The 14,005-nt window shown below is 46.8% G+C and overlaps 1 protein-coding gene across 2 annotated transcripts in view; it reads left to right on the forward strand.

The window, feature by feature from the left end:
* LOC308623351 ((E2-independent) E3 ubiquitin-conjugating enzyme FATS) overlaps positions 1–14,005 on the forward strand; it is a gene marked incomplete at both ends in the record, with an annotated part of 230,962 nt that overhangs the window by 154,955 nt on the left and 62,002 nt on the right. For both annotated transcript variants that reach the window (XM_081245615.1, XM_081245616.1), the window contains one exon: positions 4,036–5,158. In XM_081245615.1, the coding sequence (XP_081101741.1) occupies positions 4,036–5,158 (1,123 nt within the window). The remainder of the gene's footprint in view (positions 1–4,035; positions 5,159–14,005) is intronic.

Genomic DNA, 14,005 nt, shown 5'->3' on the forward strand with positions numbered 1-14,005 from the left:
CATAAGCCACCCAGACCGTGGTACTCTGTTATAGCAGCCCTGGCAAACTGATACTGATTTTTAAGAGGTTAGACCTAATCTTTAGTTATTTAATAGATCTCAATGAGAAAATAAAATTTCATAAATAGAACTTCCCATACAAGTGTATGATATAGATTGAAGGGCAAAGAGTGCAGTGTTTCCTTTTTAATTTCTTTCAGTTTATTGGTGGGGGCTTTTGTCAAAGCTGAGTCTAAACACCTGAAAAAAGTCAGTAGAATTTAACCTAATAATCCCTGGCCTGGCAACCTGATGACCTGCTTCATGTTATGTCCGGTCTGTTAATTCCATGAGTCCAGGAAGTTCCCTCAGCACCCAGCACAGAGCCTGGCACATAGTAGGTGCTCAATAAATATTTGTCTGATGAGTGAATAAATAAATGGTTTGACCATGAATCTATGTTATGAATAACAGAATTTGCATCTAAAATAGTTACTTTCATTCTACATTCACAAAATTTCACTCTACTGGGTATGTAATGGGTTATACAACTCAAACTCAAATGCATTCATTATAAACTCCTGTGAAATATGTATAATTTTGATATAAATACTCCCTCATTCCTCCATAGGTTTGATTATATCAGATATCCACTGATTTCTGCTAACTCACAGGACAAGTCATACCCTGGAGTTACATAACATGTTCATATCTTGAGAGGTACTTTCACAGCCATCATTGGTTTTGATTTCCACAACTTCCGTATGAGGTAGAGAAGGCAAACAGATTTTTCTTTGGAACTGGGCTTCCTTCAGCATTGATCCCCCCCAGGAACAGTGTCACCCTGATGTCCTGAGCAATGACGGAGCTTCAGACATAAGTTCAGATTCATATCATTCATTATGTCTCCTCCCTTATCTGTTTGCGTTGGATGGGATCAAAGTCACAGTAGCACTTGCCAGCCCCAAGGTAGTGAAATGGTGGTTGATTCTCTGCCCATCCTTCTGGGCCTCTAGGACATCCTGCTGTAATGCCCACAGCCCCAGCACAGCCCCGAGGGCGTCTGTCCAGTGTGGGTGGCCCCAGGCTCCGGGTCATGGCTCCCCGACTCAGCTCAGGTGTGCAGCAAGGTTGATGTAGCCAGAGTCAGCGCCCTGTCTGCCCTTGCTCCAGGCTGAGATGGCCTTAACTCATTCCTAGACACACACCCCTTGTTTCTCACGCTCATTGTTTATATCAAGGCCAAGGCTCTCATAGGATCTTGAGCCTAAAGGGTGGGGTACCCTCTTAATGTTGGAGACCAGAGTACGAGGAAGCTCGGTGTCCCCACAAGAATTACTGTTTGCTCCTTGCTGTATAGCTGTGGAATCCAAAGCTGCCTCCAAGGTCCTGTGGCCAGTCTGGGAGCCCCAGGCTCAGGAGGGACCTCAGGAGGTCCAAGTTCTGGCCCAGCATCCTTTCTATCTTATCTGTGCAGAAGAATCACCTGGCAGAACCTTAAAAATACAACTTCTGGGCCTTATGCCCTGAGATCCTGATTCACCTTAGGTCTTCAGAGGGAAGGGTTTAGAAATCTGCGTAAAATGCAGATTTAAATCCTAGGTGTTTTCTATGCAGGTGATCACTGGCCCAAACTTTGGGAAACAGTGCACTCTAAGACCAATGCTGCCCAGTTTCCAAGATGGGTATTTGTTTTCAAAGGCCAGGGTCAAAGGAGTTCCTTCTGGGTGTGATTATGCACTTTGTAGATCGCACGGGAACAATTATTATCAGAACGGACAGAATTTAACTAAAACGGGAGCGATAGTGTTCGAGTCAGACAGCCTGGGGTTGGTACCAGGTGAACTTCAGTTTTCTTGTGGGTAAACAACAGCCATGGAACGGGCTAGGTGGAGGGTGGGGAGAGAGACAGAGGGGGAGGGGAGAGGGAGGTGCCTCAGGCATCCAGGTGGCTCTCAGCATTGCCAGGCCTATGCAATCAACTGGAAGCTTTAAAAAGCACGGATGCCTGGGGCCCCACCCCCAAGGATCCTAATGTAATTGTCGGAGATGAGGCCTGCGCAGTGGGGTTTTTACAAGCTCCCAGGCGGCTCATGTGTGTAACCTGGGCTGAGAACCGCTGAAGAGGAGGCCCTATCTTGAAAGAGGAGGTTTCAAGCAGAGCCTGGCTTACACTGGCCATCTGGAAAAAGGTAGCCATGGTGTTTCGATTTTTTAAAAAATGATTTTCAAAATGATGCTCCTATCCATTTTTTCTTCTTCTTCACCTATCTCTTGTCATCTTTTCAATTTGCAACTTACCGCGTCTCTTTATTATTTATTTTTAACTTATATTGGAGTAGCGTTGATTTACAGTGTTACCATGTATCTTTCAAATATAACAACGAGTCAGGTGATGAAGAATGCCAGGAAAGCAAGGAAACAAAGGAAAAAACAGGAAGGACAAGCTCTCCCTCTTCCCGTGTCTAATAGTAAGGACTACTGAGTAATAGTACAACGCAATGAGTAAGGGCTGTTGGGTGGACATCACATGAGTGAGGGTCTTCCAGCTGGAGGAGAGCATTCCACTAGTTGAGTAAATGAATATTCATCCTGCTCTAAAGAAAAGGCCACTGGGCTTTCTTATCCCATCTTAGGAAAAGATAATAATTTGCTCTCATCAAACGCAGGCCCGCCCCCTTTTTGAAAAGACCAGCAGTCCCATGACTCTGTCAGTGTTTCTCAAAGTGTGTTCCCTGGATCACCTATATCAGGGTCCCAGGGATGTTGGTTAAAATGCAGATGCCTGGACCCTACCCACAGACCTACAGAATCAAAGTCTCTGGAGCCTGAGGAACCTACAAGTGTAACATCTCAGGTGCTTCTCAGGTACCTTGGCGTTTGAGAACTGCTGCTTAAGTGCTAAGCACCAGTTACGCCTTCAGGCCCCTGAAGTGAAGATTTTGCAGGCAGTGTGCGGTGAGCAGTTCCCAGGGTTATTTTGGATGCTGTGCAGTTCACGCAAGGGTTCATTTTAAGCACGTAGGTTAATGAATGTCAACATAGAGGCTCAGGATCCTGCAGGTATTCACTAGTGCTGGATGCACTCAGTCTTCCGTGTCGCTTTCTGAGGTGCTTCATGCACACACGTAATAAAAACAAAATGAGGGCAGAGTCTTCCTCCTGGTCTCAACCTGGTTAGATGCTTTATTAAAAATCATAGCACATTGTTTTGGACACACTAGTGATTTACTGTCAGGGCATAGGATCTGCTGATTAGGAAGCAGGGTCTGTTGATAAGGAAGCATGCAACACCTTGATCATTATACTGGACAAAAACTCATGCTTATGCAACTGAGCATTGAAATGCAGGAAAATCGCATCTGTCTTGTTCCAAATCCCCACCCCCATCCCATTCTGTTATGAGATTGTCATCAGTGTGTTAGTCTGGGCAATTGTCAAGCTTGGGCATTTGATTTCCATTGTTTTCATTTCTGGACTTTGACCCCTGTGATGCCAAGCCTGAGTGAGTGACTGAATTCCAGTCTAGACCAGCAAAGATGGAAGGTTGTGCTGGGGAGTTGGGGACTGAGGGTCGGGCGGAGCTCCCTGGAATCACATTTACTGTTTCCGTGGAGGAGCATGGACTCATCTCCCACGTACCTGTGCCCCCAGATCCCAGCCCTCCTCCAGAATCCCGTCTTCCCTCCTCTGTGAGGCTGTGAACCTGTATTCAGGTGCTCCTGGGCCTGGTGAAGGTGATTATCGAAATTTGGCGATCCCTATGGACACAAACACCATTAAATAAACTAAAAGCAGACACCCAGCAGAGAAAAACCAATTCCCCAGTCAGAGGAATTCTCCCAGAACGTTTAATCATTTCACAAGCAGATCTGGGTTTCCTGCCCTTCAGATGCTCAGAGGTGTTGGGTGTCAGGTGTGTGTTGAAAGGCCTTGGATGAGAAACACTTGAGCGTTAGGAACAAAGATCTCCAGCATCCTCTTGGCCCCTGAAAGAGTTCCCTGCCTGCATTACAATGAACTGCTTGAATAATTGCCATCTCTTTCCATTTGCAGGGGACTCTGGCATCTCAGAACACAAAAATGATTTCATCCATAGTCATTTCACAGCTGATTGATGAGAATAAATCAAAAGAAAATGGGGCCGAGTTGCCTGTGCCGTGTGCGTATCCCATGAAGCTATCGCTGGCTAATCGCAGCGGAGTCACTATTAACAGGGCCTTCGAGTTCCTTCCCGGTGGACTAGGAATTCAGACACAGGCTGGGGAGCGAGGGCCTGCGACAGAGCCACCGCGCAAAGAGGAGAAGCCGTGCAGTGGCTCCCAGAAGGGATTTGCTTCCATCACCATCACGGCCAGGCGCGTGGGGCCCCCTGCCAGCACTCTAGTGTGGGAGGCTGTCGGGGACCCGCTCTGCATCAAGTGCAGGGCCCAGGATGCTCTGCTTGGGGACCCCTCTGCTCTGGCTGGTGGTGCCGACCCAAGTCGGCACCATGGACCTTTCACCTGTACAGAATTCTCCAGAAACAGCTCTGTAATGGGGCTGAAGGTCCCTGAAGCCCACGCACGGCTGTGTGAGGGACACGAGTACTGGATCACCAATGTGGACAACAGGGAGGACCATTTTTCTCCAAGCACCCCACGGTCACAGGAGGGGAAGAGCCCGCTGGTGTTCAGCTCCTGTGTCCATCTCAGAGTGTCTCAGCCGTGTCCAAATTCCATCTACTATCTGGACAGGTCCCTCTCTGTCCCCATTGAGCCACCTCGACTTGCTGGCCCTAAGATGCACAGATCCGTTCTGTCCCTCAACCTCAATTGCAGTTCACACAGATTGACACCAGATGGAGTAGGTGGCACAGCTAACGGAGAGCCAATAAGCAGAGCCCTGAAGCTGGAGCTCACGGAGGGAAACCAGAACCTCCTAGGCCCTCGCTGGAACCTAGGTTTGCAAGAAAGTTTCTTGAAGGACAACCCATCGTTGGGGCGGGTACATTTGGGGACCGCGGGAACCGGCATGTGTCCTTGGAGAGGCTCTCCTCCACTGGAAAATACAGATGCGGGAAGTAACCAGATCTCTGTGAGAAAAGGGAAGGAGAACCATGCAGCTCATTGTCACACCGGCGGTCACGGTCATGCCAACCAACTGTCCATTCACATCCCGGGCTGGAGTTACACGGCAGGTGAGTGACACTGCAGACCCCTCCCCACTTCAGGTAATTGGTGTGATTGCCAAGGTGCGTAGTGAGTGAGTTTCTTCTACGTAACTTATTCCAAGAAGCAGTTCTCAGTAACTGCTTCCTCTCCTCCACTCAAAGTTGACCGTTGATAGCTCCGTGTTGATGTCTGGTTTGGATAGATTTTCTTAGGTGATACTTTTGTAGATTATGAAAGGCCTTCCCTCAAACTTTGGTTTCCATCAGTAGCTCCAGACCCTATATAATGAGTAGGGGACTCTACCCCAAGTGAAGTTCATTTAGGCCCTTGTCATTCCAAAACGGGATGAGAAGAGCCAAGGGCCGTCCACTCCCAGATGTTTTGTCCCTCTGGTGTGAACATCTGCACATCTGGAAGTCTCCAGAGTTCTGCACGTTTAACTTTTCAGTCGGGTAGTTGATGTTGATGGGTTGGCCTTAGAAACCTAGACCACAAAGCTCCAGAATGGAGTGTTTGTGTGTGAGGGTGTGTCTAGTAATCATGGGACAAACCTGGGACTCTCCACACCAAACAGAAGAAGCAGTAGTTTTCTGATTCTTCAGTTGTGTTTTCTGGGGCAACTCGGCTGGGATTTGATACCTTTCCGCCAGGGCCAGAGCCAGGCAGAATTCCCAAGGTCAGCTGTCCTGGGTACCCTTTACCTTTCTTGGGAGATCGGGGGTAGAGGGGGGAGCAGGCCTTAGCCAGAGGCCAGACTTCTCTCCTTCCCTGTGTACACTTCCGCAAGAGATTCTGATTTATGAATTAGTGACTTTCCACTTGGGGAAAATATTCAAAAATGATAGTGGTAAAGTTGAAAATGTGGCATATGCATAATAATTTTACAGTGCAATTTTTGTCCATGAAAAGCTTTATTAATTAATAAAAATGACTAAAATATTTTAAAGCTGTAATGTGCGTAGAAATGTTAAATGATGCAATTAATTTTAACAAGTGTATATATATCGAATGCTCAGAGATTTTTAAGGCAATTTGACATGGCTTTCAGACTGATTAGACTGTTGAATGCGTCTGAGTCTGGCAGACTTACTGCAAAAAGGAAAACATAAGCAGCCGTCAGTGTTGCAGAGCTGGGCCTCGCTTTGGGTTTTAAAGACATTTCTCAAGCCAGCCATTTCTTCTTCCTTGTTGACGAAGCGTCTGGAAATATACGACCTACATTGTTGTATGCTCCCCCACTGAAGCATATCCTAGTCTTTGTGCTGTGTCTCATGGTATGAAATAGTAACTTGGATTTATAACACTTTCACCAAAGGAGCCTTAAAAATCACCAGCGCCAGATCTCAAACATTCATCTCAGAGGAGAGGAGCGTGAGCAGAGAAAACCCCTACATCTTATTTTTGGTTTTGGCGCAGACAAGATTTTTGATTGTGACTTTGTGAAATGCCTACTCCTATAACTGATTTTCTTAGGCAAAGAGTGCAAGTTAATTTTTACTTCCCATGGGCCGACTTCCCCCCCGAATAGCTCTAATCCCAAAGATTCACCTGTGGAGCATTTGAGTGGCTCTAAATCACATGACCTTATCCTACCATTTGAGGAAGGAGATATTTATGGCGGCCAGGTCACCTCTCTTAGAGTTGCTGATCTATTATTTTCCAGCACGTTGAACGTGGACATGCCACACTAACTCTGATTCTGTTTCCTCCTCTGGGTAACTAGAGAAGGGGTTGGATTTGATGTTCAATTTTTCAAGCTTAAGGTCCCCTTAAGCTTGAAAAAATTTCCACTCTATTTTTCTGAGGTGAAATCTATAAGGAAAAGAGGTTCCAGGTGACTCTGGGTCCCTCAGTCATGAAGTTCAAAGCTATAGAACCTTGGGCTCACTGTTTAGGACACATGTGTCCATGTTTACAAATGCACACTCACACACACACACACGCATGCACACACACATCCCTGTATGGCTGTGCTCTCTCACTTAGAAGCGAATTTGCAATGGAATGCATTTCTTCCCGGGCGATAAGAAAGCACTTCTTGTCCATATGCTGTAGAATTCTTGCCTTAAATTTATAAGCACAACTCACAGATTCTAACTACCACAGTCTGTCCTAGGATAGTCTACACAAGGCTTCAAGCTCTCTGACCTTCAGTCTTGACAAAGCTTTTAAACCTTAATGCGAGTGCTTTCCGACAGTGGCGATGCTCGTCAAAACTCCAATGAACTGTTTGTATTTGCTCATCTGAAACTGGAGTCTTGTCTGAGACACTCTTGACAGCTTCCTGTGGCTACATGTGCTGTGAGTGGTCATCACACTTTATAGTTTCTGAATCTGATCCTCTGTATCTGAAAGATTCCAAAATACAGAATGAGCAGTATCCTTGCTAGCCAACTTACATTCAGCTGCAAGGTAGGTGCAGCCTGGGAGATTCTACAAATGCAGGCAAAGTAATTTTAGCTCTAGTCATTGGGTCATCAGACAGACAGTCCTATAAATTGTATTGTTGAATGAGCCTCCAGGACACGCACCCAGAAAGATCGCTAAGATTAGGGAAAATGGGATGCCATCAAATGCTTTGTGCAGTGCACATTGGCCGTGTCTGCTGGGAATTAACATTTTTAACAGAACCAGGGGTACCTGTTCTTTTTTCAGAGGTAGAGGGCTTGTGAATTGGTTCCCTCTTTGTTCATTTCCTTGGTCCTTGTTTAAGTTTGTTACTTACGTCTCCACTGTTAGAAGCAGCCTGCTAGCACCTGCTAGATGGACATTGTACAAATCCCTGCCTCTGTTGTAAGGAATAATGTCACCATCACCATCACCACCATCATCATCATCATTATCATCATCCTATCAATACCCACAACATTTACTGTGGAAATCCTAGATGCCAAGCCCTGGGCTACTTCCATTGTATTTATTACTTTGAATCATTCAAACCATTCTGTAAAGAGAATGTCATGATTCCTATTTTGCCAACAAGACAAATGGGGCTTGAAGACTAAATAACTTGCCCAAGCCCACCTGGCCATGAAGTGCCAGAGCTGAGAACAATCGTGTGTGTTTGGCTCGCACTGTGCCATCCTCAGTGACAGCCCAAAGTAGAGCAGTTAGGATGGTGGGGACGCTGTCAATGGTGGGCCCCATCTCCACTATCACTGTCAAAGGTGATGTTCAAAGACTGCTCATAGACATATAAATAATACCAGCATTTGGCGCCCAGTTACCGTGGGTAAACTCTATTAGGAGAGTAAGCTACACCGTTAATTTCTAACTAAATGTAACAAGCCATGCCATTTGTGAGTTAAAACTTATTGGCTCAGAAATCCCTCCCAGCCTGAAATCTGTTCTCCTGGTGTTCTATGGGACGTACAGTGTTGATCTGAATGTTTCTCTCCTCACTGGGTGTTGCATGCCGAAACCAGTATTTTTTTTAAAAAAATAATAAATTTATTTATTTATTTATTTTTGGCTGCGTTGGGTCTTCATTGCTGCACAGGCTTTCTCTAGTTACGGTGAGCGGGGGCTACTCTTTGTTGCGGAGCACGGGCTCTAGGCATGCGGGCTTCAATAGTTGAGGCACATGGCCTCAGTAGTTGTGGATTGTGGACTCTAGAGCGCAGGCTCAGTAGTTGTGGTTCACGGGCTTAGTTGCTCCGTGGCATGTGGGATCTTCCCGGACCAGGGCTCGAACCAGTGTCTCCTGCATTGGCAGGCGGATTCTTAACCACTGCATCACCAGGGGAGTCCTGCTAAACCAGTATCGACTTCAATGCATTACTTACCGCCAGTTTAATTTCCTATTTGTGGCCAAGATCTGAAGCTTTCCCCTGTTCCTAAGACAACCAAGTAGATAGAGCAAAACCACCTGATTTTGTTAGATGCTTTTGGAGAAGACACTGCTGAATGCACTGTTTGCCCACATCTGCCCCAGACACCAATGTTCTATGTGGACCCTCTGTCTTAGAATTGCTCTGGTGTCGTTGGTCTGGGAAGACCCCAGTGGAGTTTAGTATCACTAGTGGCCAAAGATGGGAATGACTGGAGAGGAAGACATCCCTGCCAGTTCATGGAAGGAATGCCGTGTTTACTAGTGTTCTGACGCAATAATCTAACACATTAGTGGTGAGTGAGGTTTATTTCATGAAGAAAGCACTTACACCACTCAAGGGAAGCCTACATGACACTGCACGTATACATGCCAAGTCTACCAGAGAAGCCTGCATTACACTCAGTTCCCCAAGCCCATGAAGATTTCTTGCTAGAGATGCCAGAAGACATTTGAGGAGGAACCCTTCTTTTACATCTGTGCTTTTTCTTTAATGATTAAGAACTGGGGTTGGCAAACTTTTTTTTTTTTTTGGAAAGGGCCCGGTAGCAATTAAGTTAGGCTTTGCAGGCCATGTGGTCTCTCTAGGAACTACTCAACTCTGCCATTGTAGAAGGAACGCAGCCAAAGACAATGCATAAATAAATGAGCATGGTTCTGTTCCAATAAAACTTTATTTACAAAACAGGCAGTGGGCCAGATTCGGCCCGCCAGCTGTAATTTGCCTGCTCCTGTGTCTGTCCTCCAAGACAAAGTTTACCCTGTTTGCCTATGTTCCACGTTGGAGTCTCTGGAAATCCAGCTCTGAGATGGAGATGAATGGACGTTTAATGGGCATTTATTGTGCTGTGAGAATGGCACTTGTGGATGGGGAGGGAAGTAGGTATGGGCAGAGAACATGAGTGTTCTGTGATGCAGTCATAATGAATGTCTTAGAGGGCTCTGAATTTAGGGTGGCCCTTCAGAGTTATTCTGACTGGGGGCAAGGAGGCTGGCCTTTCTAGCCCTGGGAAGGGGATATAAAGGGTGAGCCTTCCGGTTGCCAGAGCTGGGCTGGATTTCTGAGGACCGTCTTCCTGCAGGACTTCAAGCAACTGGGGGCAGGTGGGCGGGCGGCTACATCCTTTACTCCCAAGGGGATCTGAGTACATCACACTCGGCTCTTCTGCCGTTTAATCTACTCTCTCCACTCTGTGGCCTCATAGTTCTCTAAAACAAGTCAAGGATCTTGTAAGGCTGAACCTGGGGTGGTGGGGTGTGGACCTTAGCACCTGTGTGCAGAGAATTCTGCTCTCCCACCCTGGATGATTTTCAGGTTTGTTTGTTTGTTTGTTTCTTAATAGGCACTCCACAAATCTAAGCTCTTTTGATTCCTCTGGCTTGTGCACTCTTCACTGCCCCACTCCCCAAAGGCACCCGTTTCTCTTTCTGCCTGCTCTGCCTTCGCCCTGCTATTCTCTTTTTTTTTTTTGCGGTACGCGGGCCTCTCACTGCTGTGGCCTCTCCCGTTGCGGGGCACAGGCTCCGGACGCGCAGGCTCAGCGGCCATGGTTCACGGGCCCAGCCGCTCCGCGGCATGTGGGATCTTCCCAGAGCGGGGCACGAACCCGTGTCCCCTGCATCGGCAGGCGGACTCCCAACCACTGCGCCACCAGGGAAGCCCTGCTATTCCCTTTGCCTAGGAAAGCCCCCTTCTCTCTTCAGCAGGTGCTGTTTTCTTGGAGTGTTGGTTCCTCTGAGAAGGCTCTCACACTTCCTGACTGGTCCTACCCTTGACGTTTAATCATTCACTCAACAAATGTAGATTGAGCAATGGCGTGGGAGCAGTGACTTGGAACAGGGTGGCAGTGGTGCTGAGAAGTGGTCAGATTCGGGGGCTGTTTGGAGGGTAAAGCCCGCGTGGTTGCCAATGATCATATGGGTTGGCAGTGCCCATGGTGACCGTAAGTGCCCGCAGGGTATATCTAACCCTCCGCAGGTCCCTGAGGCCACTCGCCTCTCAGTAATTCCCAACCAGAGGGGGACATTTCCACCCCCTGCCAGTGCCTGGCCAGCACTCACACCAGGACTGCATGCTCTTCTGCTGCGGGAGTGGTTTTGAGGACGAGGCGAACAGTCTCAGGATGGTGCCTTCTTATTAGGAATTTGTTAAGAAGACAATTGGGCAGAATGAGTGTGTGTGTTTTGTTTTATCATTAATAGCAAGAGACGCAAGGGAGTGTTAGAATCAGCTGGCAAATGGACAGTGAAATGGGACCCCTGGCACGCAGCAACAGCTGAGAGCAGGGATGAGCAAACCTCAGCCCAGGGATTTACCGCCTGTTCTTGTAAATCAAGCTTCATTGGAACACAGCCGTGCTTGTTCATCCACACGCTGTTCTGTGGCTGCTTTTGCGCTGCACAGTGAGTTGAGGAGTCGGGACAGAGACCGTGTGACCCACAAAGCCAGCAGTATTTACTACCTGAGCCTTTACAGAACAGGTGTGCCAGCCCTGCTCAAGGGCGAGCTCCAGGTGACTTTGGGCAGGTCTCTTCCCCCCATGGTCTCCACTTCTTCCTCTGTGGAGTGAGAGATGTAAACCAGATTCTCTCTTCAACTCTCCTCTCCTAGTCCATTAATGTATTCACTTTTCTGGCTCTGGTTTTCTGTCACAATGGCTGTGTAGACAAGTCCAATTTTCAGGTAGGAGAGATGCTCAGAGTCCAGGGGCAAAGCTCTCTCCCCCTCGACCCCCATCACACTGTTTACTCTGGGTTCTCCTCTGCCTTTTCTCACCAGTCCCTTCCTGGCTTCCTCGGATTCTTTCTTCCCCCTCCCCAGATGCAGGTGCTCACTAAGGTTCATCCTTGGCACATGGCTCTCCTGCAACCTTTTCACGTCAGCAGAAAGATCAGGCCTTTCTGTGCCTTCCACCACCCTCAATAAGTGGTTGGGGCATGTGCCCAACCCTGGCACCTCCTGCTCATGCCAGACCAGAGTCCCATCTAGAGAGCCTTCCCTCAATCACGTGACATTTATTGTGGCAGCCGTGGTTACCAGGCCCTGGGTGAGCCTTTGGTTCCATGGAGCTGAAACGAAACCCAGATATGGTCTCCCCACCATGCAGGTTACAGTCTGGTGGGGACACAGACGTCCAACTGAGACCCCTAAATACGCCTGTCATTATAGATTGTGGTCAGTGCTCTAAGGGTAGGAGAGGACTGAGAGAGAGCTTAACAAGGGAGGCTTCATTTAGAAGAGGGAGTTGGTCAAGAAAATATTTCTGAGGGAGGAACTTTTATTTTATTTTTAAAATTTTCATTGGAGTATAGTTGATTTACAATGTTGTGTTAGTTTCAGGTGTACAGCAAAGTGATTCAGTTATATTAATACATATATTCATGCTTTTTCAGATTCTTTTCCTGTATAGGTTATTACAAAATACTGAGTAGAGTTCCCTGTGCTATACAACTAGTCCTTGTTGGTTATCTATTTTATATGTAGTAGTGTGTGTATGTGATTCTCAGAGCATAGAAGTACAGGGACCAGCATGTGTCAAGGTTTTGAGGCAGAGATGAGCTTGGCATTTTGGAGGAGCTGAGAAGGCCAGTGTGCCTGCAACATAGCAAGTAGTGCCATGAGGCTGAAGCTCGAAGCTGAAGAGGTGAGCTCGGGAAATGGTTTGGGTTGGGGCTTTGAGACCAGCATAAGGATTTACAGTTTTCTCCTAACAGCAGTGAGATGCTATGATATAGTGTATGCTTTAAGAAGATCACTCTTACTCATTGGAAGGTGAGGGATGGAAAGGGGGGAGATTATTGCCATGGAGTAGGTGAGAATCATACTGGAGGCCTGAGAGGAGGGAAAAAGAGCCTGATGGTGGAATTCACAAGTCTTGAGTGTCAACGAGGTCATGGGGGAAGTGGGGGGATGGCAAGGTTGACATCTGACTTTCTGGCTTGGGCACTGGGGCTTTTATAAAAGACTTCATGTTTTTAGAGCAGTTTTAGGCTCGCAGCAAAGTTGAGGGGAAAGTATAGAGGTTCCCCATATACCCCACCTGCACACATTTACAGCCTCTCCTACTATCAGCATCCCCGCCAGAGTGGCGTATTTGTTACAACTGATGAACCTACGCTGACACGTCATTATCACCCAAAGTCGATAGTTTTCATTAGGGTTCACTCTTGGTGTTGTACCTTCTATGGGTTTAGGAAAATGTATAATGACATGTATCCACAATTATAGTATCATATAGAGTCTCACTGCCCTAAAAATCCTCTGTGCTCCCTCTATTCATCCCTCCCCACCCAAACTCTGGCAACCACTGATCCTTTTACTGACTATAATTTCACCTTTTCCAGAATGTTATATACTTGGAATCATACAATATGTAGACTTTTCAAACGCTTCTTTCACTTACTAATTTGCATTTAAATTTCTTCCATGTCTTTCCATTGTGTGACAGCTCATTTCAAGCACTGAATAATATTCCATTGTCTGGATGTACCTAATTTTATTAATCCATTGACCTAAACAAGGATGTCGTGATTGCTTCCAAGTTTTGGCAATTATTAATAAAGCTGCTATAAACATCATGTGCAGTTTTTTGTGTGGACATAAGTTTTCAGCTCCTTTGGGTAAATACCAAGGAATGTCATTGCTGGATTATAAGGTAAGAGTATGTTTGGTTTAGTAAGAACCTGACAAACTGTCTTCCAAAGTGGCTGCACCATTTTGCATTCCCACCAGTGACGAATGAGAGTTCCTGTTGCTCCACATCCTTGCCAGCATTTGGTAGTGTCAGTGTTCTGGATTTTGGCTATTCTAATAGCTACCTAGTGTATCTTGTTGTTTTAACTTGCATTTCCCTGATGACATATTGTGAGGAGCATGTTTTCATTTGCTTATTTGCCATCTGTATATCTTCTTTGGTGAGATATCTGTAAAGGGCTTTGGCCTATTTTTTTTTTTTTTTTTTTTTTTGCTGTACGCGGGCCTCTCACCGCTGCGGCCTCTCCCGTTGCGGAGCACAGGCTCCGGACACACAGGCTCCACGGCCAT

Source organism: Mesoplodon bidens (genome assembly GCF_964165515.1).
Source record: "Mesoplodon bidens genome assembly, chromosome: 1".
Classification (NCBI taxonomy): Eukaryota; Metazoa; Chordata; class Mammalia; order Artiodactyla; family Ziphiidae; genus Mesoplodon; species Mesoplodon bidens.